The sequence below is a fragment of the Peromyscus maniculatus genome, chromosome 8 (genome assembly GCF_049852395.1).
Source record: "Peromyscus maniculatus bairdii isolate BWxNUB_F1_BW_parent chromosome 8, HU_Pman_BW_mat_3.1, whole genome shotgun sequence".
Lineage (NCBI taxonomy): Eukaryota > Metazoa > Chordata > Mammalia > Rodentia > Cricetidae > Peromyscus > Peromyscus maniculatus.
This window is the reverse complement of record NC_134859.1, coordinates 103,822,858-103,849,607: the sequence shown is the minus strand read 5'-3', so window position 1 is coordinate 103,849,607 and position 26,750 is coordinate 103,822,858. Positions and strand designations below refer to the sequence as shown.

Sequence of the window (26,750 nt, the reverse complement as noted above, 5' to 3'; positions counted from 1 at the left end):
CCTGGGCCAACACATCAGGGCCCAGGGCCTCAGTTTGGCCCGTTTGGCAATTCTTAGCCTATGTCAGGTCAGAACCTCAGCCTTCTAGCCCAAAGGCGACCCCTTTGCTTCCTAGGCCCCCAAACTCTGCTCCTGAACCCCCAAATTCTGCCCCTGGGCCCCTAGCATCCTCCCCTCAACCTCCTAGCCCAGAAGTCACCGGAAGGAAGCCCTCAGCAGGCTGCAGCTTCTCTGTCAGGCAAGCTGTCTGCTTGTGGCTCCCCCTGCTGGCCCCTACTGGCTGCACCCGGCTCTGCACCATGTACACACACTAGAAGCTTTATTCATGAGGACATGGAGGAACCCTTTGTGTCCTTCACAAGGCACAGCCCCAGGGCCCTGGGGTGGGGTATCAGATATATAGATATATAGATATAGATATTTATTTATATATATTTTATTTATTTTAGAGGGAGGGTCTCATGTAGCTCAGATTGGCCTTAAACTCGGATCCTCTTGACTCTGCCTCCCTAGCTCTGGGATTACAGGCATGGGCCACCATGGCCGGCTTGGGTGGGAGTTCATTTACAGGTCAGTCTACAGTCCAGGAAAGGGGTACCCCGACCCCTGCCGCTGCTTTCTGCTCTCTGGTTCCAGATGAAGGCTGTCACTGGGAATGAGGAGCAGGTGGAGGGGGTGGCAAGGTGTTGGTGTCTCCTATTGGCTGCTGCTTCTTTTGCAGGTACAGCCTCTGCTCCAAGATGGCTTTTTCTAACAAAGACAGATCCATCCCCTCCACACAGGTGAGCAGTCGGGCCTTCACCACAGAACCTCCATCTGAAAGACAGACACCGAGGCGTTAGCAGTGACTTCCTCAAGGGTCTGTGAGACTCTACCGATGCTTCCTGGTATTCATTCCTGAGGCATTAAGAAAGCTGGCAACTTTGTCTCCAGGATACCCAGAACTGTGGGCTCACCATGTAAGTCAGGAAGCAGGAATTGAACCTCCACATTCCAACTCTGCCATTAATTCCTTTGCCTTCCAAAAGTCCAGCGTTGAGGAAACACTGTCTGCTCTAAGGGAACACCTTCCTTGGCACCCTAGGACCAGTGGCATTGGGAATTGGAGTGAAGAGAAACCATATTGATAGATAAAATCCAAGGGACTGAGCTCCAAGCAAGGTTGGCCTTATAGGGGGAAGTCACCCTACCCTGGAAACGGGGTTGGGGACCTGCTGGCAGATGTAGTGGTGACCTAATATATAATGCCAGTGTTCCTATAATAGCAAACAGGAAAGACATTGGGATGTCCACAACAGGCGTTTAGCTTTTTTTACTTTAAAAATATTTATTTATTTATTTATTTTTTTGCCAGGTAGTGGTGGCACACATCTTTAATCCCAGCACTCAGGAGGCAGAGGCAGGTGGTGTAAATTCTGTAGGCGAGCCTGGTCCCAGTCCCAGGACAGTCAAGATTACACAGGGAAACCCTGTCTCAAAAGAAAAAAAATATGTTTATTTTATGTGGATTAGTGTTTGCCTACATGTATGTAGGTGCACAGTGGGCTTGCAGTACCCTCAGAGGGCAGAAGAGGGTATTGGAACACTGAAATTGGAGTTTCAGGTGGTGTGAGCCACTGTGTGGGTGCTGGGAACCGAACCCATGTCCTCTGTAAGAGCACCAAATGCTCTTAACCATCGAGCTATCTCTCTGGCCCCTATATTTACTTATTTATGTTCAGATTTATTTTATGTGCATGGATGTTTTGCCTGCATGCAGGTAATTGTACCATGTGTGTTCCTGGTGCCCCCAGAGGACAGAAGAGGGCATCAGATCCTCTGGAACCGGAGTTATGGATGGTTCTGATCCACCATGTGAGTGTTGGGAATGGAACCCAGGCAGTGAGTCATCTCTCCAGCCCCGACTTGCTTTTCGACGGGGTTAGTATAGTTCAGGCTGTCCTGGAATTTGCTATCTATCCTAAGATGACCCTCAACCCATGATCCCCTACATCTACCTCCCAAGTTCTGGGATGACAGGGACATGTCACCATGGCTGGCTTGGAAAGAACTTCCCCTGGAGTTCTCACTGTTTCCCAGGAACTTCAATGAATAGCTCAATTACTCCATCTATTTTTGATGCATTTAGGATAACAGCTTTCTGGGTGAAGTCTAGCCTGACCTTTCTAGTCTAGGCCATTTACCTATTGAAGATAGTCTGGGGGCAGAACTCACCATCAAGCTGTCTAGTTTCAACCACCTGCATAGGTTGCTTGTGAAAAATGAACTTGTTTGAGCCTCATTTTCTGGGTGCCGAGTGGCAGAGATGACGTTACTCACAGAGGCCTCAGTGTGTGGCCCCATCTGCACCTATGAATGGGTGTTGGCTGCCGGTTATTACCACTCAGGCCTCTGGCCAGGGGATATCTACATGTGGTGATATATTGTGTACCCTAATACCTTGCCTGAGGATCAGAGGACAGAACCACTAGATTAGACACAGAGGTCAGGCAGTGGTGGCACACACCTTTAATCCTAGCACTTGAGATCTCATGCCTTTGCTTGGGAAGCACACACGCCTTTAATCCCAGGAAGATAGATGGCAGGGCAGAGAAAGGTATACAAGGCTGAGGATTTCGTAGAGGGAAGAACTAGAGGCTGGCTGCTCTGCTTCTCTGATCTTTCAGCTTTCACCCTGATATCTGGCTCTGGGTCTTTTGGTTTGGTTTGGTTTTTTTTCTGGTATTTTGAAATAAGGTTTCTCTGTGTAGTTTTGGTGCCTGTCCTGGATCTTGCTCTGTAGACTAGGCTGGCCTTGAACTCACAGATATGTGGGTGCTGGGAACCAGGTTTGGATCCTCTGGAAGAGCAGCAAACACTCTCAACTGTTGGACCAGCTCTCCTGCTCCATTACTTTCATTTTTAAGTTCAATAGTCTTAGTTGGGCAACACTTCACTGCGTGTAACAGAGTAAGTGACCCACAGAACAGGTGGATGGAAGGAATAATACGGTCGTGGACACACATCATTGGGGACATCTGCCCATGCCCTCAGTTCTAACTGGAAGAGGTGTGAGGAGAACTGGGCATGTTGGGGCTTGCCTAGACTCCTAGCTCTTGGAAAGGTGTGGCTGACTGGAAACCTCATCTCAAACAACAAATGAAATACTTGTCTAGTGTATGCAGCCCTGAGTTTGACCTTTAGCATGCCAAAAACGTACATTGGAAAAAAAAAAAAAAAAAGGAGGGACTGGGAGACAGGTCAGCGGTCAAGAGCACAAACTGCTCCTGCAGAGGACCTGAGTTCAGTTCCCAGCCATTGCTCACAACCATTTCAGTCCAGCCCCAGGGCAATCCAAGGCCTCTGGTTTCTATAGGTACCTGCATATATGTGCACATACCTATATACAGACAGAAAGACACACACACACAATTAAAAATAAAATAAATCTTCAAAAGAGAGGAAAGGGCTGGGGAAGTGGTCAGCTGGTATGGTCCTTGCCTAGAACCCACTCAGCCTAGGGTCTGAGCCCCAGCACCACATGAAATGGACATGGTGGCACACACTTGGAATACCAGCACTCAGGAGGTCAAGGTCATCCTCCAATACACGGCCAGTCTAGTGCAGAAGAGAGACCATCTAAGACAGCAGAAACATAACCACTTGCCTGGCCCGCAGGAGGCCCCTGTTAGCACACACAACTGCCAAGTACCATCGCTGCCCTGCTGTGTGGAGAGCACTAGCTGCCGTGTGTACCCCTTAATGGTGGTCCCTTGACTACATCAGGGCTTGTCCTTGACCTGTCACCCCAAACCCCACCATGTCCTCATCCCACCTCACACACTGCTGTCACCTTCCTTTTACACCCTCTGGGAGATTGTCTCTCTCTTCCAGAGTCTTTAGGACGCTCCCAGCTTTGCTTTGGGACTTGGCTAGAACCTGGATCATCCAGACGAGCGGGTCTTCCCACACTGCCCACTGAGCTGGGAGGTTGAGTCCAGAGTTCCCCGCTGCTCAGGTTTCAAACTGCACCCCGTCTCCTCCTTCCCACTGGTAACCAGTTACACCACCGTTCACCTCTGCCCCAGTTCTACCTCCCACACCCACCCTGCACCTTGGACCGGTTGCCCTGGATCCTCCACCTCTGCTGTAGAAACACTGTTCTCAACTACGTCCCTGCCCTTTTCCTCCCCCCGCAGCCCACTTCAGCCCCGACACGCTCCCGGGACTCCTGGATTTCCTCTCACATTCTCTGTCCCCTCGCCTGGCCCTAAGTACCTTCCAGTCATTTTCCTGGTACTGTAGGGATCAGCCTTTGCCTTTCAAGCTTCCTGCCCGATGAACTCCAGCCTCTACCCTCCCTGGTCACACCCACAGATGGGTGGAGGAAGACCACAGACCTCTGCATGGATTCCTATAACACAAGGACTTCAAATCTTCTCTCTCTGTGCAGCTTCCCTCCATCTGCCTAGAAACCCTTTCCTGTGTCCTGGTCAGCCTGGCCTCAGGCTCTGTGACAGTTATTCAGGTGGTTACCAAACATGTAACCGCTTCCTCATGGCCCTTGTCTCTCTTAGAGAAGCTCCTCCCACTTTGTGTTCTCACCACTGAACTGTGTGCCCCCTTCCCAGCTTTTTTTTTCTTTTCTGTTTTTAACTTTTGGAGGCATGGCCTTGCCAAGATGCCCAGGCTGGTCTTGAACTCACGCTGCATCCCTGGCAGGCCTTGAACTTCCTAGGTAGCTAGGATTACAGTCCTGCACCACCAGGTCCACTTGTTGCCAACTACTTGAATATTTCAAAACAGCTAGAGAGGATTTTTTAGTATTCCTAACACACACACACACACACACACACACACACACACACACACACCATACACACACACATACGAAATGACTACAGAGATGCCAATTGTTGTATGTGGCCATTCATTATCTATTATCTATCACGGACAAGTACTAAAATGTCACCTTGTCCCCATAATATGCTTATACACTCACCATGAGCCAATTCAACTTTTTACAGTAGTTTTGAAAAGAGCAGAAATGAGATTTGTGAAGTGGCAGTTCTTACAGCCAGCGGGGCTTATACAAAGTGTGATTATTGCTAATTACAAAGCCGGAACCCTCGGACTGGGGAAGGTGGTCAGAAGCACCTCATGTCCAGACAGAGCCCCTCAGGCCCGTGGGCGGCACCAGGAGCTGTCATGTCTTAGGCGTTCACCTCACAGCTGGCGCTGTCTCACACTAGTCTTGTGGCTGGCTCTACAGGAGACGTTAGAAAAGCTCCTCTAACTAACCTCTCCTTCGTCCTCAGGACTTTCAACCTGGACACAGGGCACAACACATGTTTGATGGACCTTTGCACCCAGACAGGACTTAAGGCCATGCCCAGGAAGGTTGAAAGCACCCGCACAGTATACCCTCTGCCCAGGTGAGAGGTCAGGACAGACATGGCCACACTCAGCCTACACAGGGCTCCACCCACTGCTTGTTCTTTAACTCCCCACTCAAGATCAGAGTGGCATGTATGAAATACCTCCTCACTCAAGATCAGAGTGGCATGTATGAAATACTCAGAAAAATGCAGAAAAAGTTATAAGGAAAAAAAAATCAAACAGGAGCTGGAGAGTTGGCCTTAAGGAGCACCATACCAGCACATTTACGCATGCTGAGGCAAAAGTGAGTGTGCACACACACAATCATGAAATTGTCTTTTCTTTAAAGATAAAAGGCCCTTTGTGCCGCCTTTCACATCTGTTCCAAATCAATTTTGAGGACAGGAACTTTGACCTTCAAAGCTTAAATCTGAGTGAGATGAACTTTTATTAAATCCAATACAGCACTCGGGAGGCAGAGGTAGGCAGATTTCTGTGAGTTCAAGACCAGCCTGGTCTACAAAGTGAGTTCCAGGACAGCCAGGGCTGTTACACAGAGAAACCCTGTCTTGAAAAACAAAAACAAAAAACAAACAAACAAAAAAAACCCAATATAATTAAAATCAACCATTTAATTAATTTCTATTTTTAAACTAATTAATTTCCCTATTTAATTAATGTATTTAATTATAGGTTATAACCCACCATGAATTTTTATAAGATTTTATTTTTAAGTGTGTGTGTGTCTGTGTGTGTGTGTGTGTGTGTGTGTGTGTGTGTGTGTCTGTGAATGAATGTGGGTGAAGCAACTGCACAGTCCAGAAGAGGAGTTGAAGTTACAGACAGTTGTGAACTACCAGATTTGGTTGCAGAGCCGATCACCCAGAAGGCTGAGGCAAAAGAATCAGTTGAACTCAGGGTGGAACCAGACAGGACAATGTAAGGAGACTTTTTTTTCTAATAATACAAAAGTGGAAAGTAGCGGAGGGGCAACGTGCAAGGTTAGTGACAGTTCCTGTCTCTGGGTAGGGTCAACAGTGACCTTTTCCTGTTTCTTTCTTTCTCCCCTCCTTCCTTCTCTGCACTGTTGGTGACTAAGCAGAGCCTTACTCGCGCACGCACACACGCACGCACGGCAGGCAGGCAAGTGCTCCGCCACTGAGCTCCATCCTCAGCCCCTTCCCTGTTTCCTTTTACTCTTTAAATGCTCTACAGTGAGCACACATTCCTTTGATAACAGGGTTAGGGAAGCAAACGCTACCTGAAAATGAGGATATAAATGCAGCACACACACACACACACACACACACACACACACACACACACACACACACACACACACACACCCCAGAATGTCGCTGATAAGCATCTCCACCCCAGGAGAGAAAAGTCAGTCATGCCCCTCTCCATGACCGGGAGCTCAGCCTGCTCAACTCTTGTTTTTGTTTTTTTTCAGCTGCTGCTGGGACCCAGGACTGATGCATGCTGGGCATCTCCCACTTGGCCATACTCCCTCCTTGTCTTCGATTCTTCATGCAGGAAGACTGTTGTTCCAGACTGTTTCTATTCCTCCTTTTGCATTTTCTTTCTCTTACCTTGACTGCCCGGCCTGTTATTACAGCCCCGCCTTCTCTTGAGCTTTGGTTTTAGTGAAGGAGCCATAAGACACAGATTAAGGGCTGGTGGGCACATTTGAAAGATCTGGCAAATCACATCATCACACACAGACCCTCAGAAACCTGACTTCTCTTTTGTCACTTCCCATCCCTTTTCTGACATGGCACCACATGGCTGGTCTATCAGAGTCCAGTCACACCTGCCTCCTAAGAGTCCTTGACCTCAGGGGCTGATCTGTAAGCAACAGTGACACCAGTAGATCATAGGACAGGCCAACCCATTCCTCCTTTTTTTTCATTTTTGGTTTTTCAAGACAAGGTTTCTCTGTGTAACAGTCCTGGCTGTCCTGGAACTCACTCTGTAGACCAGGCTGGCCTCCAACTCACAAGGATCCATTTGCCTCTGCCTCCTGAGTGCTGGAATTAAAGGCGTGCGCCACCACTGCCCAGACTTTTTTTCAGTTCTCTGTGTTGGCTTGTGTACGCCATGGCACATGTGTAGACATCAGAGGACAACCTCTGGAGTCAGTCCTCGCCTCCATCTTGTTTGAGGCAGGGTCCCTTGCTCAGCACGTGTATACCAGTCTGGTGTCTGCTCCCTACCTCCCTGTAGGACCATGGAACCAGACACCTATCGAGTGTCATCGTGTTCTGGGAATGTGAACGCAGGTCCTCACATGTGTACAGTACGCACTTTACCAACTGAGCTATAGCCCCACCCCCACATTTCCCTGATTCTTTTGTTTTATTTTTTGTTTTTGTTTGAGACAGGGTTTCTCTCTTTTGCCCTGGCTGTCCTGGAACTCACTTGGTAGCCCAGGCTGGCCTCGAACTCATAGAGATCCTCCTGCCTCTGCCTCCTGAGTGCTGGGATTAAAAGTGGGTGTCCCAGGCCCAGTGCATTCTTGATTACATAAAAGACAAAGACGCCCCAGCTCAAGAGACAGTGAAGCAGGTGTGGGGGAGCACAGCTTACCCTCATCATGCTCCAGCTCCCCAAGAACCATGTACAGGAAGTCCACGTGAGGTTCAAAAGGCTCCACCAGCTTGGTGCAGACATGCAGCTGACACTGATCGGATTTGTGCTGTGCCGTCAGGGTCACAAGGGAGCGTGCCATGTCGTAGAGGCACAACCTGGAGGGCAGAGGATGTATGAACATTTCCACTCACCAACAAGCCTACCACCAAGCTCCATAGAGGAGGCCAGCAACTACCTGGAAGTCCATGATTGCCCTCAATCGCATCCAAAAATAAAATATAAGCCACGGACCAGACCAAGTGCTTCCCACTTCCCTTATGGATGGGAGGCAACTGCCTTTCAATTTTCTTACTCTTGCTTTGAATTTTGTCCATTTTTTATTTTGAGACAAGGTCTCACTATGTATCCCTGGCTGATCTGGAACTCAATACATAGACCAGGCTGATCCTGAACTCACAGAAATCCACCTGCCTCTGCTTCCAAGGGCTAACATTAAAGGCATGAGCCACCATGCCCAGCTTCTTTCGTTCTTTTTTGAGACAGAACATTGCCAAGCTGCCCAAGCCGACCTTGAACCTGAGACCCTCCTGTACCAGCCTCCCAAGCTAGGATGACAGGTGTGTGTTACTATGCTTGGTGTCACTTTACTTTCAGGTGATCTGTGGATTAACAATATACAACTAACATAGTATGTATGTATGCATGTATGCATGTATGTATGTATGTTAAGTGTGTATCCACCTCCACCCAGATGATCACTCACATATATACATATGAGAAAGTATAGAGTAGTCACAAAGTTTATTAATGGTTGTCTGGACAATGATACCACATGTAATTTCTGCTTTCTTTACTCTCTGTGGGTTATTTGTTTTTTGTTTTTTAAATTATTTATTTCTTTATTTTATGTGCATGTGGTGTGAAGGTGTCAGATCCTCTGGAAGTAGATTTACAGACAGTTGTGAGCTGCCACATGGGTGCTGGGAATTGAACCCAGGTCCTCTGGAAGAACAGTCAGTGCTCTTAACTGCTGAGCCATCTCTCCAGCCCCTCTGTGGGTTATTTGTATTAAAACAAATAATACCTGCCGGGCAGTGGTGGCGCACACCTTTAATCCCAGCACTCCGGAGGCAGAGGCAGGCGGATCTCTGTGAGTTCGAGGCCAGCCTGGTCTCCAAAGCAAGTTCCAGGAAAGGCGCAAAGCTACACAGAGAAACCTTGTCTCGGAAAAAAAAAAACAAAAAAAAACAAACAAACAAAAATAATACAGCCAGGTGGTGGTGGTGCATGTCTTTAATCCCAGCACTCAGGAAGCAGAGGCAGGCAGATTTCTGTGAGTTTAAGGTCAGCCTGGTCTACATGGCTCATTCCAGGTCAGCCTGGACTACACAGTGAGACCCTGTCATATGTGTGTATATGTGTGTGTGTGTGTGTGTTTATAATTAGGCAAAATTATATTAAAACCATTTTAATTGAGATTATTTGAAGGGATGACCATTCTTACCTGCCAAATGTTCGCAGTGTGCTTCCATCAGGAACTTGGCCATCACTGACTTCCCAGGGGAAGTAATAGATACCAGGTTTGGGCAGCATTGAATGGCACCAGGAACCAAATAGTTTTAGGATGGAGTTTTGAAGATTCCTGATAAACCAAGCCAACCATAAGACATGAGAGACCAGCCACATCCGGAAGACTAGCTCCAGCAGGAAGGGTTGTGACGTCTTTGATATGTTATGAGCTCACATGTTAATACACAAGCCTGCATCACATCACACACTGACACACATATACATTATGCATAAATAAAAGCTACAGGGGAAGTATTGTTCCCACTGCAGTCTCCATTCTCCATCAATTTCATAGGCAGGGGTCTGTAAAGAAACACATATTAGTCAGTACTCTGATGCAGAGGCAGGTGAATCTCTGAGTTTGAGGCCAGCCTGGTCTATATAATGAGTTCCAGGACAGCAGGGATACATAGAGAAACCCTGTCTTGAAACACCCGCCCCCCCAAAAAAGATGCACATGTATTCCATCTTTATGGGATGGAGGTCTCTATTGCCGCTTATATCAGCCATCTCATTTTTATTTTATGTGTGCGAGTGTTTTGCCTGCGAGTATGTCTGTCCACTGAATATTAGAAAGCTGGAAGAGGGTAAAGGATCTGCTGACATTTGTCAGCTACCGTGTGGGTGCTGGACATCCAACCCAGGTCCTCTGAGAGAACAGCCAGAGCTCTTAACTGCTGAGCCATCTCTCCAGCCCCTGCCATTTGAGAATAGCTATAGATAACACAAAAACAGAGGAGCCTGACTCATTCTAATCCAACACTGGCTACAAGCTGGTAACCTCGGCCACTTGTGCCTTTAATCCCAACAAGTCCTGGCTGCAACTTGGAGCTGGGATGTAGCTCGGCTGGTAGAGCTCTGCCTAGTGTGGGTTGGATCCCCAGTACTGCAGAAACTGGAAGTAATCCATCCCAGAACTCCTTTTTAAAATTGTGTTTTTAAGTGGGTGTGGGTGTCTTACTGGCATGTATGTCTGCGTGCCACTTGTGTGCCCAGTGTCTCTAGAGTTACAGATGTCTGTGAGCTGCCACGTGAGTGCTGGGAACCTGGGCTCCCTTCAAGAACAGTAAAAGTTCTTAACCACTGAGCTATCTCTCTAGGCCCTTATCTTCATTTTTATTCTTATTTATTTATTTATTTGGTTTTTTGAGACAGGGTTTCTCTGTGTAGCTTTGGAGCCTGTCCTGGAACTCACTCTGTAGACCAGGCTGGCCTCAAATTCACAGAGATCCGCCTGCCTCTGCCTCCCGAGTGCTGGGACTAAAGACCTGCGCCACTACCGCCCGGCCCTTATCTTCCTTTTTAAAAAAGATTTTTACTTCTGTGTGTATGTGCAGGTGTGCATGCCTGTGGGCTAGAAGAGAGTATCAGTCTCCTGGGAATAGAGTTTCAGGCAGCTGGGAGCCACCTGGCATGGGTGGTGGGAACTGAACTCAGGTCCTCTGCAAGAGCAGCAAGTGCTCTTAACTGCTGAGCTGTCTCTCCAGCCTTTGGACATTTTACAACTGGGTTCCATTCTGTGGCTCTGGCTGGCTTCCCACTCTCTTCCTCCTGGCCCACCTTCCCAATTGCTGGCATTTAGAGTATGCACTGCTATATGAAGCTCTGTGCACATTCTGATCTCAGATTCCTTGCTTTCGGAGATGAGCCTGTAAATGTGTGTTATTTAAGTCACTCTGTGGCATTCTATTTCACCAGCCCCCTGCAGATAACACAGTATCGCTTATGATGCTAGATTAGATTCCAGATGAGTAAAACATCTGGTGAAGGACAACAGTAAAGCCATAAAAAGGAATGTAGATTAGACAGAGTGTTGCGTCAACATTAAATTATCTTAACCATAATCATCTTGCATATGTTTTTATTTTTAGGAAATTCCTAAGTATCTGCAAGCAATGGAGGACTTCCACAGTTTCCTCACACAGCTTAGAAAGAGAAAGTGAGTAAACAAAGCTGACCTGCAGGTGACGAGACAAACGTTAACTAGGGAACCTGGGTGAAAGGTGAATTGCTTCTTGATTCCCCTATTGAGATTCCTGAGTGTTCAAAAGTGAAAATCCACACGTGGTGGTCAGACACAGGGCACCCCGTAACAGCATGAAGGGCAACCTCTCACTATAACTAACAGAACTCAGCCTTAGGTTGGTCCATGGTGCCACCCGGGGTGGGCAGTGGCCAACTTTACCCTTTCTTCCCTTCCCCCTTCCCCTGGCTCATGATCAACTCACGGCCTATAGTTGAGCTCTTCCTGATTCTCAAACAGGTTTTATTCAGTTAGTTTTAAGACAAAAACCACGTAGCTCTAGCTGGCCTGCAACCCACAACATTATGTAGTAGACCAGGCTGGCCTTGAACTTACAGAGTCCTCCCTGCTTCTGACTCCTGACAAGCCTGGTTTTTGTTTTGTTTTTTGTTTTTTTTTTTTAAACATAAATAGCATTTATTGTCGGTGTATTGCAGGCATATGCATATCATAGCACACAGTGGGGGTCAGAAGACAACCTCATGGAGTTAATTCTCCTCTTTCAAAACCTTTATGTGGATTCTGAGGATTGACCTTGTCTGCTGAAGGCTTGCACCTTCAGAAGGCAAGAGCTTTTATCCACTGAGTCATCTTGTCAGCCCAAAAGTTTCTCTTTTCCAGACCTTGCGTAACTGTTTCTTCTCTTCCAGGTCCCTTCTACTTCAGATATTTTCAGCTATCTCTTTGATAGCGGCGTCTTCCTCCTCTACCTCTACAATAGCATTCTCTATAGCCGGCTCACTCTGCACCCCTCATTAACGTACTTCATTCATTGCAGTTTACTAAATAATCAGGTTTCAAACAGGTCCCTCTGTTTTCTTGTTTTACTCACCAGATTATCATCCCCATGAGGCGGGGATTCTGATGACTATGTGTTAATATTCTGATCTGCCCCCTTGAAATCCCCCCACTTGGTGCCGCCCTGCATCCTGACATAAAATCCTCATTTTAAGGAAAAACTCCTCCCTTTCCTCTCTTTCTTCCCCTTTCCCCCCCTCGATATCTCTCTCTCTTCTTCTCTCTCTTTCTCTTTATCTCTCTATTATAATAAACTATCCATGTGGATGCAGCGTCTGGGTTATGAATTACTGGCTGCCTCTGCTATGCCCGCATGGCGTGCATCTGCCCAGCATGTTTCCCTACACTCGAGGGATACCCTCAGGGGTGCCCCCCAAAACACACACACACACACACACACACACACACACACACACACACACACACACGTAATAAGTCATAACACTATGTTCTTTTCATCTACCAGTTTCTGGGACATTATTAAATATTAATGGATGACTAGATCCATGAATAGGATGAAAATAAAAGCCACCCACCCCACACTTGCTAGGCACTGAGCTAAAGCCATACCTTACTATCTCCGTGAATGTAAATCTGCCAGAATTCTGCCTTCATCTGCATTTCTCCCTGTGCCTGGACTGTCCACCCTGGTGAATGGCTACAACATTGACTGCCAGTCTGCCCTCTGAGGTTACCTGAATCCCCTCACCTTGTCATTTCCAATTTTGTACTGTGATTCTTCTGTTGTTGTCTTGAGACAGAGTCTCACTATGTAGCTTTGATTGGCTTGGAACTCATAGAGTTCCACCTGCCTCTGCCTCTTGAGTGCTGGGATTAAAGGCGTGCGCTACCACACCCAACATGGACTGTGATTCTTACACAACTATAATTAAGACCCACAGTTGAAGGAGCTGCTTTAAACCAAATTAACAGTTCAAGGCTGACCTTGAACCTGTGATCCTCCTGCCTCAGCCTCCTGAGTAGCTGAGATTCCAGGTCTGTGCCAACAGGCCAGGCTGAACTTCCAGTCGTCACTAAGTTTGAGCAGATCTTCCCCTCTCTGAGACTCTGCCAAAGGTTTGCCACGGAGTGTTTCCCCTTTACCCCATTAAGTAATAACCTTAACCTCTGTTTTATCTCATCAATAGCTTGTGCTGATTGTATGTGGGATACAAGCTTTTATAAGAGGAATACAATTCACAATAACCAAACTAAATAATGTATCAGTGCCTGGGGAGTGTCTTTGAAAACAGCCTCAGTAACAAAGCATGATCAAACCTTGATCAGACATATTGCAGCCTGAGGCAAAGGTACAATTGGCAATAATGATATTATAGTCTTTCAATTTTTAGTATTTTGCTTATTTTCTCTTTTGAACTTATAAATAATTGGGGGCTGTAGCTCAGAGGTCCATCTCCTGCACCAAGAAAAAAAACACTGCATTAAAATATTGAATTGGGGGGGGGGCTTCCTTAAATTTTGTATTCAAGATAAATCATTCATTTTACCCATTCGAGGTAATATTAGTGGGTCTTAAATATGTTGTTACAAGGGCAAGTTAGAGAGAGGTAACAAACTAGTTCTCCCTTGTGGTGTGAGGTCAAAAGACAGCTAAAGCAAATGAAGAAAGTGCATTTTACTTGGCACTTAAAGACTTTTTCAAACAGCCCATCACACAGCCCAGGCTGCCCTCAAACTACGCAGCTGAGAATGCAATGAACTTCCAGATCCTTAGATCTCAATTTGGGATTATAAACCTGTGCCACCATGCCCAGTGTATGTGGTGCCTGGGATCAAATCTTGGGCTTCGTGCATGCTAGACAAGCACTGTACTGAGCTGCATCTCCAGCCCACTACTTAGCACTTTTTTTGTTTTTTGTTTTCGAGACAGGGTTTCTTTTCTCAGTGTAGCCCTGGCTGTACTGGAACTCTCTTTGTAGACCAGGATGGATAGCCTTGAACTCTCCCAAGTGTTGGGATTAAAGGCACGCGCCACCATGCTCGGCAATTTAGCAGTTTTTAAAGGAATAAGAACTAAAAAACAAATTGGTGAAAACTGGCTATCTCTGAGGCTTAAAGGAACTCTGTTATAAATCGTACGCTGGAGCTTCTTAGGCATGTGTTACATTTACGTCTTCGATGACGATTATAATGATAACGAAAACCAAAGTCTGGATTTCAAAACTTCTAGGTCCTGCCAGGTTAGGAGGAAAATGTCTTGGATTATAAAATGTAGAGAAACACCTCCTGTTCCCTCTCACTTTAAATCCATGTCCACTGCATAAGCCGGGAGGCTTCGCAGGGCCAGGCCCGTAACTCTAAGGTCAGTCGCCAGTACTTTTAACCGACGGTAATGAACCTTCTCCCGGACGTGACCTCTGTCCCGGTCCCCTTTGGCTCCAATTGGGTGGGTTCCAGTAGAACCAACATCTTTCCTCTCCTAGCCTCCTCATCCCGCCCTAGGCCCTTGACACCCATTCCCCTTCTCCTCCGCCGGGAGAGTTTAGGGAGAGGACCCTAAAGCCTAGGTGAGCCCCACGGCGCAGGCGCAATCCCGCCCCTCAAGGCCCTGGCCAATCGGTTGCGCGTCTCCTGGGCGTCAAAGTCCCTCCTTTCCGCCCGGAGAGATCACGTGAACCTGGAGACGCGACGCCCGCGATCGCCCCGCTCCCCTTCCCTCTCCCCCGCGGTCTCTTGACCTTCTACCTTGGTCTCCTTGGCGGGGAGCCGCTCAGGGACCTCCCCTGGCTCGCAGCAGGGGATTCGTCCGTCCGGCGGGCGGTCCCGGCGTCTGGGAGCGCAGCCGGTCACGCGGGGAGCGGCGGCGGGGACGGGGCGTGCCGGAGCGGGCGGGGCGGGGCCTCGGGCCGCCTCGGCACAGCTCTTAGGGCCGGCTCCGCGCTTCAGCTGCCGACAAGGATCGTCGCTTCGGTGCCTGCCACTTCTGTCGCCACCTCCGCCGCCACCAACACTGGCCGCCACCATGAACCCCGACCTGCGCAAGGAGCGGGCCGCCGCCACCTTCAATCCGGAACTGATCACGCACATCTTGGATGGCAGTCCAGAGAACACCCGGCGCCGCCGAGAAATCGGTGAGGCCGGAGGGCCAGGCCTCCCTCTTCACGGGGAAGACCCCGTGAATGAGAACTTGGGGTCTCTGGAGTTTAGGGGAAGCCGGGACCCCCAACTTAGGAGGGTACTGCCCTCCGTTCTAATCCGCTGGGATTCCGGGAGGTTGAATGCGGTTTCTCTTGATGTCATTTAACTCCCTTGCAGAGAACTTGATTCTGAACGATCCAGACTTCCAGCATGAAGACTATAACTTCCTCACTCGCAGCCAACGCTACGAGGTGGCTGTTAAGAAGAGTGCCACCATGGTGAAGAAGATGAGGGAATTTGGCATCTCAGACCCCGAAGAAATCATGTGGTTCAAAAAGTAGGTGTACCTTTGCACTGTAGTGCAAACCCAGACTACAGCTGCAGTCTGGGGGGCCTTGTTATCTTTCATGTGTTTGAAGGCTCAAATTGAACGTTTCATGAATCCATTTTATGTGTGAAAAATATTACTTCCACATCACATCTAAGTCCTTTAGTGGGATAGTGTGACATATTTGTAAAATGAAAATAATGAATGGATATGCTCAATTTTGTATCTTTTTTTATTTTAAAGTTAAGGGCTCCGGAGGTGGCTGCTCAGTGGATAAAGGAACTTGCCACCCAGCCCAATGATCTGAGTTCAATTCCTAGGAACCACATTGTAGAAAGAGAGTCAGAGATTGTCCTCTGACCTCTCTCCACTAGAGGAGTCTGTGGTGTACCCTCACACACAATAGAACTCAATTTAAAATGTAATTTAAAAAATTCTGTTTAGCCCAGGCAGTGGTGGTGCACACCCTTAATCCCAGACAGCACTCAGAGGGCAATTGCAGGCAGATCTACAGAGCCAGTTCCAGGACAGCCAAGACTACACAGAGAAACCCTGTCTCAGAAAAAAAAAGAAAAAAGAAAGAAAGAAAAAAGAATAATCAAACAAATAGTAATAAGAAAAATTGTTCCAAAAATCCCAATTAGGTTTATTTAAATGCAGAATGTAAGAAAGCTTCCTGTACCGGGGTGTGGCTCAGTAGGACACAGGTTGCCTAGTATTCACAAGGCCCAAGGTTTGATTGTCAGCATTGAAGACAAGGGAAAAGAGGCCTACTGATTGCCTGAAATGTAGGTGCAAGACCAGACATTTAAATATTTTGGAATAATAAAGCCGGGCGGTGGTGGCGCACGCCTTTAATCCCAGCACTCGGGAGGCAGAGCCAGGCGGATCTTTGTGAGTTCGAGGCCAGCCTGGGCTACCAAGTGAGTTCCAGGAAAGGCGCAAAGCTACACAGAGAAACCCTGTCTCGAAAAACCAAAAAAAAAAAAAAAAAAAAAAAAAAAAAAAAAATTTTTGGAATAATAGCCTATTTTGTTTTTATATAATGTGTATCTTGAGTATAAAATAATAGGAAAAGTTAGAGTAGATAAAGAACAACATGTCAGGTCTCAGAATGAATAATCTGATAGTCTGAGAACCACATTCTAAGAATCCAGCATTGTTGAATGTATTGTAGCATTCATTATGTCCTGTGCGTAAAACCTGCCTTCATCCTGTTGCTGGGGGAACTGTCCTTTTCTCACTTACTCTGTTACACTTTGCTTTTCAGTTATACATAGAGATTCCCCCTCCCCCTAGCCTTAATGGGCATTCTAGCTGTCTCTGCTGCTTCTTATTTCTGGGTTTTTACAGTGTAGAAGAACTCCAGTGTTTTCATCATTAAAAGTAAAATTGGGAGGCTGGAGCTAGACCTCAACAGTAGAGCACTTGCCTAGCATGCACAATTCCCTAGGTTCAATCCCTAGCATTGCCAGATAAAGAAATAAAAATGAAATAAAGTGGGCTGGAGAGATGACTCAGCAGTTAAGAGCACTGGCTGCTTTCCAGAGGTCCCGAGTTCAATTCCCAGCACCTACATGGTGGCTCACAGCCATCTATGATGAGACTTGATGCCCTTTTCTGGCCTGCAGGCATACTTGCAAACAGAGCATTCATGTATGTAAATAATTCTTTTAAAAAATTAAATAAAAATTTGGACCAGAAGTATGGCTCACTTTTGCCTGGTGTGCCCCATGCCCTAGATTAAATCTACAGTACTTGAGCAACAACAGACAGTTTTGTTTTCATTTTGTTTTTTGAAATAGGTTGGCCTGGAACTCATTCTGTAGTCCAAGCTGGCCTCCAACAAGTAATCCTCCTGCCTCAGCCTCCTAAGTGCTGGGGTTACAGGTACGAGCCACCCTGCCTGGCTTAAAGAGGTTACATTTTATTAAGAATATGTTTTCAAGAACTAATATAAATGATTATAAGTCCCGCCCTAATGTGGTAATGGTTATTCCCTCTTCCTTTGCACTGTGGGTACAGTACATTCAGTGTCTACGTGTGACTTGATGTGGTCATTACTGTGACAGTGAAGTAGTTTGCTTTGCCCCTTAAGACTTCCTCAGAACTCCACTCAATCTGACTAGTCAGAAATACTTGTTTGGTGCGTGATGACGAGTACTGTAATCCTAGCACATGGGGGTAGAGGCAGATCAAGGTCATCCTTCTGTGTTTATCCAGTCTGAAGACGGTCTGAGCTACATTTAAACTTTTTTCTGTTTAGTTTGGCAGCCCCAATCAGAATACTCACCAACTTCCAAATATTCATTTTTGTTTCTAAAGTTTGTAACTCGTGGGATTTTGAAGCACAGTAAATCCTAGGAAAGAGTTACAAAATGGACTAAGTTGGATTTACAACCTAAAACTTGCTAAGATTTTATACCTTCTCAAAGCAGCATAAGAGAGAAGGGTCACTGTTTGTTCTGTAAGCAGATGATACAGCATGTTTCGTAACTGGTGTTAGTGCACATTGTGCAGGCAAATTTAAGTGAGGTCACAGAGGCCTGGAACAGAGTCCTTCCTGTGGGCTGTTCCTCCTTTTCAGGTGAAATATTAATGATAAGTTTTAATGCCCTGAGTCAGGAGATCCATTTAAGTTAGAGGAGGAGACTGGGAGCTGGTATTGGCAGTGACTGTGTGCTAGGCCTTCTGTGGGCATATAGTCCTACCTGTGTCTTGAACTCTGTAACTCACGTCAGAATTTTATGTGCCACCAAGAAAACTTATCATTATTCCTTTTTGCCCAGTTTCTTTTTTTGTTTTTTGTTTTATGTTTTGTTTTGTTTGTTTGTTTTGTTTTTCGAGACATGGTTTCTCTGTGTAGCCCAGTTTCTTATTATTTGCTGTAGTTGGCTTTTTTGCATTCAGGTAGACTATGTTGTAAGTCTGCTTCATCTAGTAATAAATTACTAGGAAACCACCCCCCCAACTTACCATTAATTGTAAAATACACTAGGTAAGCTAAATGAGGGAGGAGTGCCAGAATTGACTGGGAGGACTTCTGAGGAGTAGGGCATTTGCTGGGCTCTTTGTTAGGTACTTGTTACTCGTTCTTTCTTTTTTGGTTTTTCTGTTTTTTTGTTTTTTTTTTTTTTTAATTTTTCTCTTTTTTTTTTTTCAAACCCTTGTGTCGAGGGCTGACTTTCAATAGATCGAAGCGAGGGAGCTGCTCTGCTACGTACGAAACCCCGCTTTTTTGGTTTTTCAAGACAGAGTTTCTCTGTGTAGTCCTGGCTGTCCTGGAACTCACTGTATAGACCAGGTTGGCCTGGAACTCAGAGATCCATCTGCCTGTGCCTCCCAAGGTCCTTGGATTAAAGACTTGTGCTACCACTGCTCAGCTGCTGTTTAAGACAGTCTCTTTTATGTCTTGTTTGATGTTTTTCTTTCTTTTTAAAGAATGTGTTGTTATTTTTACAAAGTTGATTAAAAGATACTTGGTGTATATGTGTGTTTTGCATGCATGTATGTCTCTATACCACTTGCCTGCCTGGTGCCTGAGGAGACCAAAAGCAGTATGGGATCTGGAGCTGGAGTTACAGACAGCTGTGAGCTGCCATGTGGGTGCTGGAAATTGAACCCAGGTCCTCTGGAAGAGTAGCCAGTGCTCTAAACTGCTGAGACCCCTTTCCCTGCTTTAGAGACAGGGTCTTGCCCTGTTGCCCACACTGGCCTTGGACTTTGGAAGCTCTCTAGCCTCAGCTTGTTGAGTGCTTTTTACTATACCCTCTGCTCTGAAGGGAAAAGGTTAAGAGTAATTTGAAATTCCAACAAGGGTCAATTGGATTTTTTATAGACTCTTTAGGTTTTTGAAGCTGATCCCTTGAGGCTGGTAAAGGTGTGCAGCTCAGTTGATAATTAATTAATTAAGCCTCATTTCTTGACAAGCATCTGCAGGAGGGATTAGCCATCACTAAAATACAAAGTTTCAGATTTTATTCTTCATTTTGGTTTGAGTAGGACAGGGTCATACAGCCCAGGCATTCCTTCTCTGTACACCCCCCCCACCCGCCCCCCCACCCCTTGGCTCTGAATGTTGGATTCTCAGGTGTGTCCCACTGCTCCCAGCTACAGATCTTGTTCCTCAGTTACATTTCTAGTGGTCTGGGGAAAGGGAAACAACAAGAATTTTAATTAAGAAAAAAAAATAGCACTCTTATATCCTGTTTATTTCTTCTGCCTTCATGGCAGGGTCTCACTGTTGTAGACCTGGCTAGCCTGGAACTCACTATGTGGTCTAGGCTGTCTTTGAACTCTCAGTTAGATGCCTGAGTACTAGCCTCATAGGATAATGCTGTCACACCCAGTCTTCTCATTTCCTAAAACCGCTTTGTGTTAATGTCTTTATAATTACATTTTCCAGTTTTCAGAGTGTTTTACTAAAGTTCTCAGGCTTTTTAGTTCCCTCGGGGAAATGTGGATGCATTATATATTCACCATTTTTGGCTCCTCAACTACACCTTATTTCTCAGAAATTCCTCGTTTCCTCTTTACATACTCACACTTGTGCTCAAAGAAATGGGAAGTATGTAATACCAATGGTTTTGGGGAGATGCAGGCTTGTGGGCTGCTGCTCTAGTTTTGCCCTGAGGAGGACTTAAGCGTTTGTCTTACCAGACTTTTAGTGCTTAACTTCCTTTCCATTCATATCCTCTCTCCAGTTTCCCATCTGTTTCTTGTTCTGCAGCATCTTCAAACTCAGGATCCTCCTGCCTTAGCCTCCTGTTTTGCTGAAGTAACAGGCATGTGCCACACCAGCTTCCACCAGTTTAAAATAGTTGATGACTATGATGGTAGAGAAATCAGAGACAAAAGGCACTTCATTATTGGGGTTTTATTGTCATCTATGTATTCACGTTGGCTAGTCAGTTATCCATGGACATTTGGGCATTTGTTCCTAGCGTACACGAAGTGATTTATTTGTTTTGCTGGGCAGTGACCATAGTGCCCTCTACTTGCTAGACAAAGCTGGAAAGTGATCTTTCTGCCCTAACCACACAACTGGAACCGTTGACATCGGAGCAAATGTTCACTGAGCAGCATCCATTAGCATTCCCCAGGACAGGACACAGAAGTCACTCCCTCTGCTAGACTCTGTAGTCACCTTAGCTCAGTTGGGTTGATTGACATTATCAGTGTCTAAGAGCATCCATGAGGAGAGTGTCTCGGAGTGGCTGTGATTGATGGAAAGCAGAAGAATCTGGGCTGGTTTGTGTGGTTTTATTTTGGAAATAGAATAGTAGGCAATTACTGTGTTTGCTGTTGCTGCTTTTAAGGTGGTGGCCCCTCTGTGGAGTGAGTGACAGTGTCCCTTTCCTCCTGTAGTCCATGCTCTGCTCCTTGTGAAGCCCAAGGTCTCCTGGGTGACACCTCTTCTAGTAACCCCTGAGAAGACATCAAAGTCACTTAGGTGACACAGCATTTGTACTTCAAGTTCTGTGGGTGCACATGGCCAAAATGCAAACCAGACTCCCTGGAAGTCCACGGGATGGAAGCACAGTCCTGGCTGGGGTGCTCAGTTTGTGTTTCATGGGATCTGTTTGAGGGGAAGGTTGTGGGCTGGATTTCAGTGTCATATGCAGTTCCCTTAATCTGAAGCGATGTTCGCTGGCCACTGGGGACGATTTTTAAACTGCTCACCTTAGATACCCTGGAGACCTTTAGAGACCCATGGTCCTGCCCTGAAAAGTGTACTTATTCATCAGGGTATTTGCTTAGGTCATCTAGGCAGAGACTGTTCTACTGTTCTTGATGCCAGGCCTGGTGGCGAATGCCTGTAATCTCAGCACTTGGGCCTGATGGATGAGGATTCCCAGGAGTCTGGGACTACGCTGAGCCACATAGTAAATTCTAGATCAGCCAGGGATATGTAGTGAGAGAAAAAACAAACATTAAAATTAATATTGTCAGGAGTTTTTGCTAATTGGTCTACAGTAAAGAATGTTTGTAGAGTTCCCTTTGGTCCTCCAAGCCAGTTAGACCTGAAAGGACCACAGCCGTACTCACAGCCACTCTGTGACACCCACAGTCAGAGCAGAGGTAACCACAGAGTCAGTCCACTGTTTCAGATTCAGTGTAGAGGTTATACAGGACTTCTCTTTTAAAGATGAGACGAGATTCTGAAGACTGCAGGCTGTGTCTCAGGGCTGGCACCAGGCTCAGCTGCCCGAGGAGCTGGGTCCATTCTGCGCCAGAGAGACACAGAAGGAATCTGGCCCTGAGGTGATGAGGCAAGAGCCGCCACATAAGACCTGCTCTGGCTTTTATATAGTAGACGGTAAACTTTACATCTCATTTAGTGAAAGGGTCTTCAATTTTCTGTTCTTCATCCTGAGGGCCAAGATTTTTTTCTCAAGAATGTGAGGTCAGGGGACTGGTAAGATAGCTCAAGGACTTGCTGCCAAGCCTGACAGATGGAGCTGGATTTCTAGAACCTAGAGGGGAGGGGGCCTCTGCCCTGTGGTGCCTCCACCCCCATGCCATGGCACACACACCAATGATACGCTAACGAGAGTGAGCGGTGGTGAGCGGTGGGTGCAGTGTCCTGCGTGAGGCTGAGACGCTTTTCTTTTCTCTCCTGTAGACTACATTTGGTCAATTTTGTGGAACCTGTGGGCCTCAATTACTCCATGTTTATTCCTACCTTGCTGAATCAGGGCACCACTGCTCAGCAAGAGAAATGGATGCATCCGTCCAAAGATCTCCAGATAATTGGTACCTACGCCCAGACGGAGATGGGCCACGGTTAGTCCACATCTGACGATCCCGGGGTGACCACCTCATGAGCTCAAGAAAAGGGACTCCTGACGTTTGATTTTTTTTTTTCCCTCCTCCCCTGCAGCTACGTGTTTGGGAATTTATTTTCAAATTGTTGCATCAAAGCCCAGTTTCCCCTTTCTGAGTTTATTTCCCAGTGCTCTGGCCTATGAACGTCCTTCAGTGTCACTTCTTAAAGCCACTGTTTGTCACACTTACCCAGTGTGAGCAGTTCCTGAGCACCTTGGAGAGGTGGCATTTAAGTGTATCAGAGCACCCCGCTGTGTTGGTGTGTGTGACTGTGAAGGAGTCTGTTGGCAGTTCTCCAGAGGGATGATGGATGCCTCAGCAGTGTCTGGAGGTGACGTCAGAAGAATGCATTGTAATAACACAGTGATGGCAGGGACTGTCCTGTCTTTCCGTGACCGCTAGCTGCTCCAGTTTGAGAAAGGGGCCCTGTGGTTTTCTTCAGCTCTTCATTGTACAGTTCCCCGTGAAGGCCTGTGGGTCCTTCACTGCCAGTAGTTTTTGGTTTATCCTTCCTAAATGCTTGGGCATGTTCAGCAGGTTATGTTTGTGGACTCAGAGTGGAATAGGCTTGTTTTCAGGGACCACACCTGTGGGAATGGGTGTGTTTTAGCTTTTGTTTGTGTGCTGTTTGTTTGTTTGTTTGTTTGTCAAGACAAGATTTCTCTGTGTAACAGCCCTGGCTGTCCTGAAACTCAATTTGTAGACCAGGCTGGCGTCAAACTCAACAGAGATCCACCTGCTTCTGCCTCCCGAGTGCTGACATTAAAAGTGTGCACCACCGAGCCGGGCGGTGGTGGCGCACGCCTTTAATCCCAGCACTCGGGAGGCAGAGGCAGGCGGATCTCTGTGAGTTCGAGGCCAGCCTGGGCTACCAAGTGAGTTCCAGGAAAGGCGCAAAGCTACACAGAGAAACCCTGTCTCGAAAAACCAAAAAAAAAAAAAAAAAAAAAAAAAGTGTGCACCACCATGTCTGGCTGCTTTGGTTTTTTTAGACAAGATTGCCTGTCAAGTGTGGTGACACTCAGGAGGTGCCAGCCTGGTCTACAAAGCCAGTTTCAAGACAGCCAGAGAAACTGTTTCAAAACACCAAAACAAATCTGGGCAGTGGTAGTGCATACCTTTAGTCCCAGCACTCAGGAAGCAGAGGCAGGTGGATCTCTGTGAGTTTAAGGACAGCCAGGGGCTACACAGAGAAACCTTGTCTCAAAAAACCAAAACCCAAAAAAAAGAAAGCAGAGACAAGGTTGGCCTAGTTAGCCTGGGCTGGCCTTAAACCTGCCGACTCCTTAGCCTCCTGTGTGCTGGGATGGTAGGTGTGCACCACATGCCCAACAGGATGAACGCTTTACATTTGAGATACTCTGCCTCATATTCCACTGCCAAGATGGAGTGTGAAAGAGAGGGAAGGTTGGGCACGGTAGAGCGGTCATAATCCAGCCCTTGGGAGGGAGTGAGCCTGAGCTGTGTGTGAGACCCTCTCAGAGAGCCACGCAGCAGCTGGGAGTGGGGGTAAGAGGGCTGGGGTCTGTTTACAGACACCCAGGGCTTTCGTCAGGGTGCCAGCACTGATGACAGGTGCCCTGGGGAGAGAAAGCCATGGTATCTGAGTCATTCCGTCCTGTCTGTGAAGAGCACTGTCGGGACAGCGCGAGAGGACTAAGGTTTGCTTCCTGGAGTTTGGGGTTCGTTTCGGTATTCTCCCCGCCCCACCCCATTCTGTCCCATGGCAGGTCTGTTGGTTAATGTGCATCGTGACAGTGTTACCTGGCAAAGAGCAGACTAAAACAGAAGCCTTCCCCATCAAGGAAAAGGCAGAGCCCTGTAGAAAATATCCCTGTCAGTTTTATCTTTTCCCTCTAGAGCAGAGGTTCTCGACCTTCCTAATGCTGAACTTTTAATACTGTTCCCCATGTTGTTGTGGTGAGTCCCAACCATAAAATTATTTGTTGCTACTTCCTAACTGGAATTTTGTTACTGTTAGGAATCATAATGTAAATATCTGTGTTTTTTGATGATCCTAGGTGACCCCCGTGAAAGGGCTGGTGGGAGACCCACATGTTGAGAACAGCTGCTCTAGAGTGTGTCTTCCCTCCTCTTGAGACATCCCCGGAAATCTATCAGACCTGTTCTGTGAGCCTCGTGGGAAGGCGCAGGCCCGGGCTGAGGAAGGTCCCTCTACGGGGCCCTAGTGTGAAGGAGCAGTGTGGAAATCAGCCTCACATTTCTTTAGGTCACAGAGCAGGTGACCAGTTGAGGACTTGCCACCTCATAGGGACTGTCTCTTTTACCTCATTTCACATTAGCACTTTGGTTGAGGAATGTAGATCTGTCATCCAGGCGCTGCCCTGGGAGACAGCATTGGCAGATTCTTCTCACTGAGGAAGTTCCTGTCTCCCTTCAGAGCTTGGAAGACGGCAGACGTGATTTCCTGAATAATAGTCCTCTGCATTGCCGCTCCACTGCGGCCTCTGTGCCCGTTCTTCCCAGCTGACTGAACCCTGGGGTTCCCATGAGACTTGCTTCTTGGTTTGGGGTTATTGTAATTTTCTCACTTTTTTCTGTCCGTCTGTCTGTCTGCTTTGATGCTGGGATGGAACCCAGTCTCCATCATAATAGATAAGCACTCTACCCCGAGTGGCATCTGTGGCCCTTCTTGCTGCTCTCCTCTAACTTCTGTCTAAGAACAATGCTTCCTAGCACACCAGAGGTTCTCAGTTCGACCCCCAGTGCTGCAGTGAAGGAAGAAAAACCATATGTGTATACACACACAGACATATGTACATAAACATACATAGTATTGGGGGTTATCAGAAATGAATTACTGCACTGAAGGAGATGAATATTTTAAACAGTTTTTATTTTGTTTTGTGTTCTGAGACACTCATCATGAGCCAAGGATGACTTTGAACTTCCCAAGTATCGGGTTACAAACCCAGCCTCATTTCATAGTTTGTATTGCATAAAATAATATGAGACTCTGAGATGAACCAGCTTCTACTGTCTTTAACGCTTTGTTGTAGTACAGGTTCTTGTTGTAAATAGCTCATACTTGCCTTGAACTTGTGATCCTCCTGCCTCAAACTTCCCAGTGCTGGGATTATAGTCCCTCGTGTCCCTTCTCTTTAGTGTCTTCAGAATTCGTTTGTCTCTGTAGCCTGTCAAGGTGGCCACTTTGTTCTCACCACATTAATACACACCCGAGTCCAGGTTACGGTTTTCTGTTACTAGCCTGTACGCCGATGCACATCCTCATTCGCTGTCTGCATTTTCTTCTGTGACCTGAAGGGGCTGTTTTCCCTTTGAGTATTGATGGAAATAGAATCTGCATGTTGACCTTCTCAGAATATTGTGTCCATCTAATAATTTTTCCCATTCCTGCCTCATGTGTTAAACGTTTTATTCTATGTACTCAACGTGTCCTTCTTGGAGTAGGTGCAGATCTCTCCTCTGATTGTTCTGTCTTCTGGGTTTGTTTAGCTCATCTCTAACACTGACTTAGAGAGAGCGACTCTCAGACATTTTCCTAAATTTGTATGTCCTCGGCTCCCGGCTTTTTTCCTGTTGGTTCTTCGTAGCTTCTTCTAGAGTTTTGTAATAGTAAGACTTTATTTCTGGAATGTACTATACACATGTGCTTCCCTGTGTCTGGAGACTGGGCGTGGTTGCTTGTGCAGTGTGTGCAAGGCCCTGGGCTCACTCTCCAATACCAAACTCCCAAAACAAAAGAGTTATGCATTTGGTGTTCTTTTTCCTTTGGTGGTTTTATTGTTGTTGTTTTGGGTTTATTTGTAGCCAGGTATGGTGATACACACCTGCCCTTGGGAGGCAGGGGCAGGCAAATCTCTGTGAGTTTGAGACCCACGTGGTCCACATAGTAAGTTCCAGGCCAGTCAGGACTACATAGTGAGACCTTGTCTCAAAAACAAAAGAAACCAAAAAAAGAAACAAACCCTAGATTTATTTTTATTCGTGAGCGCGCGTGTGTGTGTGTGTGTGTGTGTGTGTGTGTGTGTGTGTGTGTGTGTGTGTGTGTGCGCGTGCGCGTGCGTGCGTGCGTGCGTGCGTGTGTGTGTGTGTGTGTGTGTGTGTGTGTGTGTCCATGTGTCCATGTGTCTGTGTCCACAGAGAGCGTAGAAGATCCCCTGTAGCTGG

The 26,750-nt window shown here is 46.8% G+C and overlaps 2 protein-coding genes across 4 annotated transcripts in view; one reads left to right on the top strand and one right to left on the bottom strand.

Moving 5' to 3' along the window:
• Nucleotides 1–420: 420 nt before the first annotated feature.
• On the bottom strand, nucleotides 421–15,186 carry Ten1 (TEN1 subunit of CST complex). The gene is made up of 4 exons (XM_006993652.4): nucleotides 15,050–15,186; nucleotides 9,458–9,595; nucleotides 7,951–8,108; nucleotides 421–816 (listed from the first exon to the last, which is right to left on the bottom strand). The coding sequence occupies exons 2-4, from the start codon at nucleotides 9,544–9,546 to the stop codon at nucleotides 647–649; spliced, it is 417 nt and encodes a 138-aa protein (XP_006993714.2). The 5' UTR covers nucleotides 9,547–9,595; nucleotides 15,050–15,186; the 3' UTR covers nucleotides 421–646.
• The window catches only part of Acox1 (acyl-CoA oxidase 1), a 26,562-nt gene continuing 14,992 nt past the window's right edge, over nucleotides 15,181–26,750 (top strand). For 2 of the 3 annotated variants that reach the window (XM_006993654.4, XM_076543773.1), the window contains exons 1-3: nucleotides 15,181–15,435; nucleotides 15,620–15,779; nucleotides 22,396–22,556. In XM_006993654.4, the coding sequence (XP_006993716.1) occupies nucleotides 15,327–15,435; nucleotides 15,620–15,779; nucleotides 22,396–22,556 (430 nt within the window). In that variant the 5' untranslated portion in view covers nucleotides 15,181–15,326. The remainder of the gene's footprint in view (nucleotides 15,436–15,619; nucleotides 15,780–22,395; nucleotides 22,557–26,750) is intronic. The other variant, XM_006993653.4, reaches the window with a different exon arrangement.

Coding starts and splice junctions, on each gene's coding strand:
- Ten1 (XM_006993652.4), bottom strand. CDS start 9,546: ATGCTGCCCAAACCTGGTATCTATTACTTCCCCTGGGAAGTCAGTGAT. Junction 8,109..9,457: donor ACACTGCGAACATTTGGCAG/GTAAGAATGGTC, acceptor TCTGCCCTCCAG/GTTGTGCCTCTACGACATGG. Junction 817..7,950: donor GGAGCTGGAGCATGATGAGG/GTAAGCTGTGCT, acceptor TCTGTCTTTCAG/ATGGAGGTTCTGTGGTGAAG.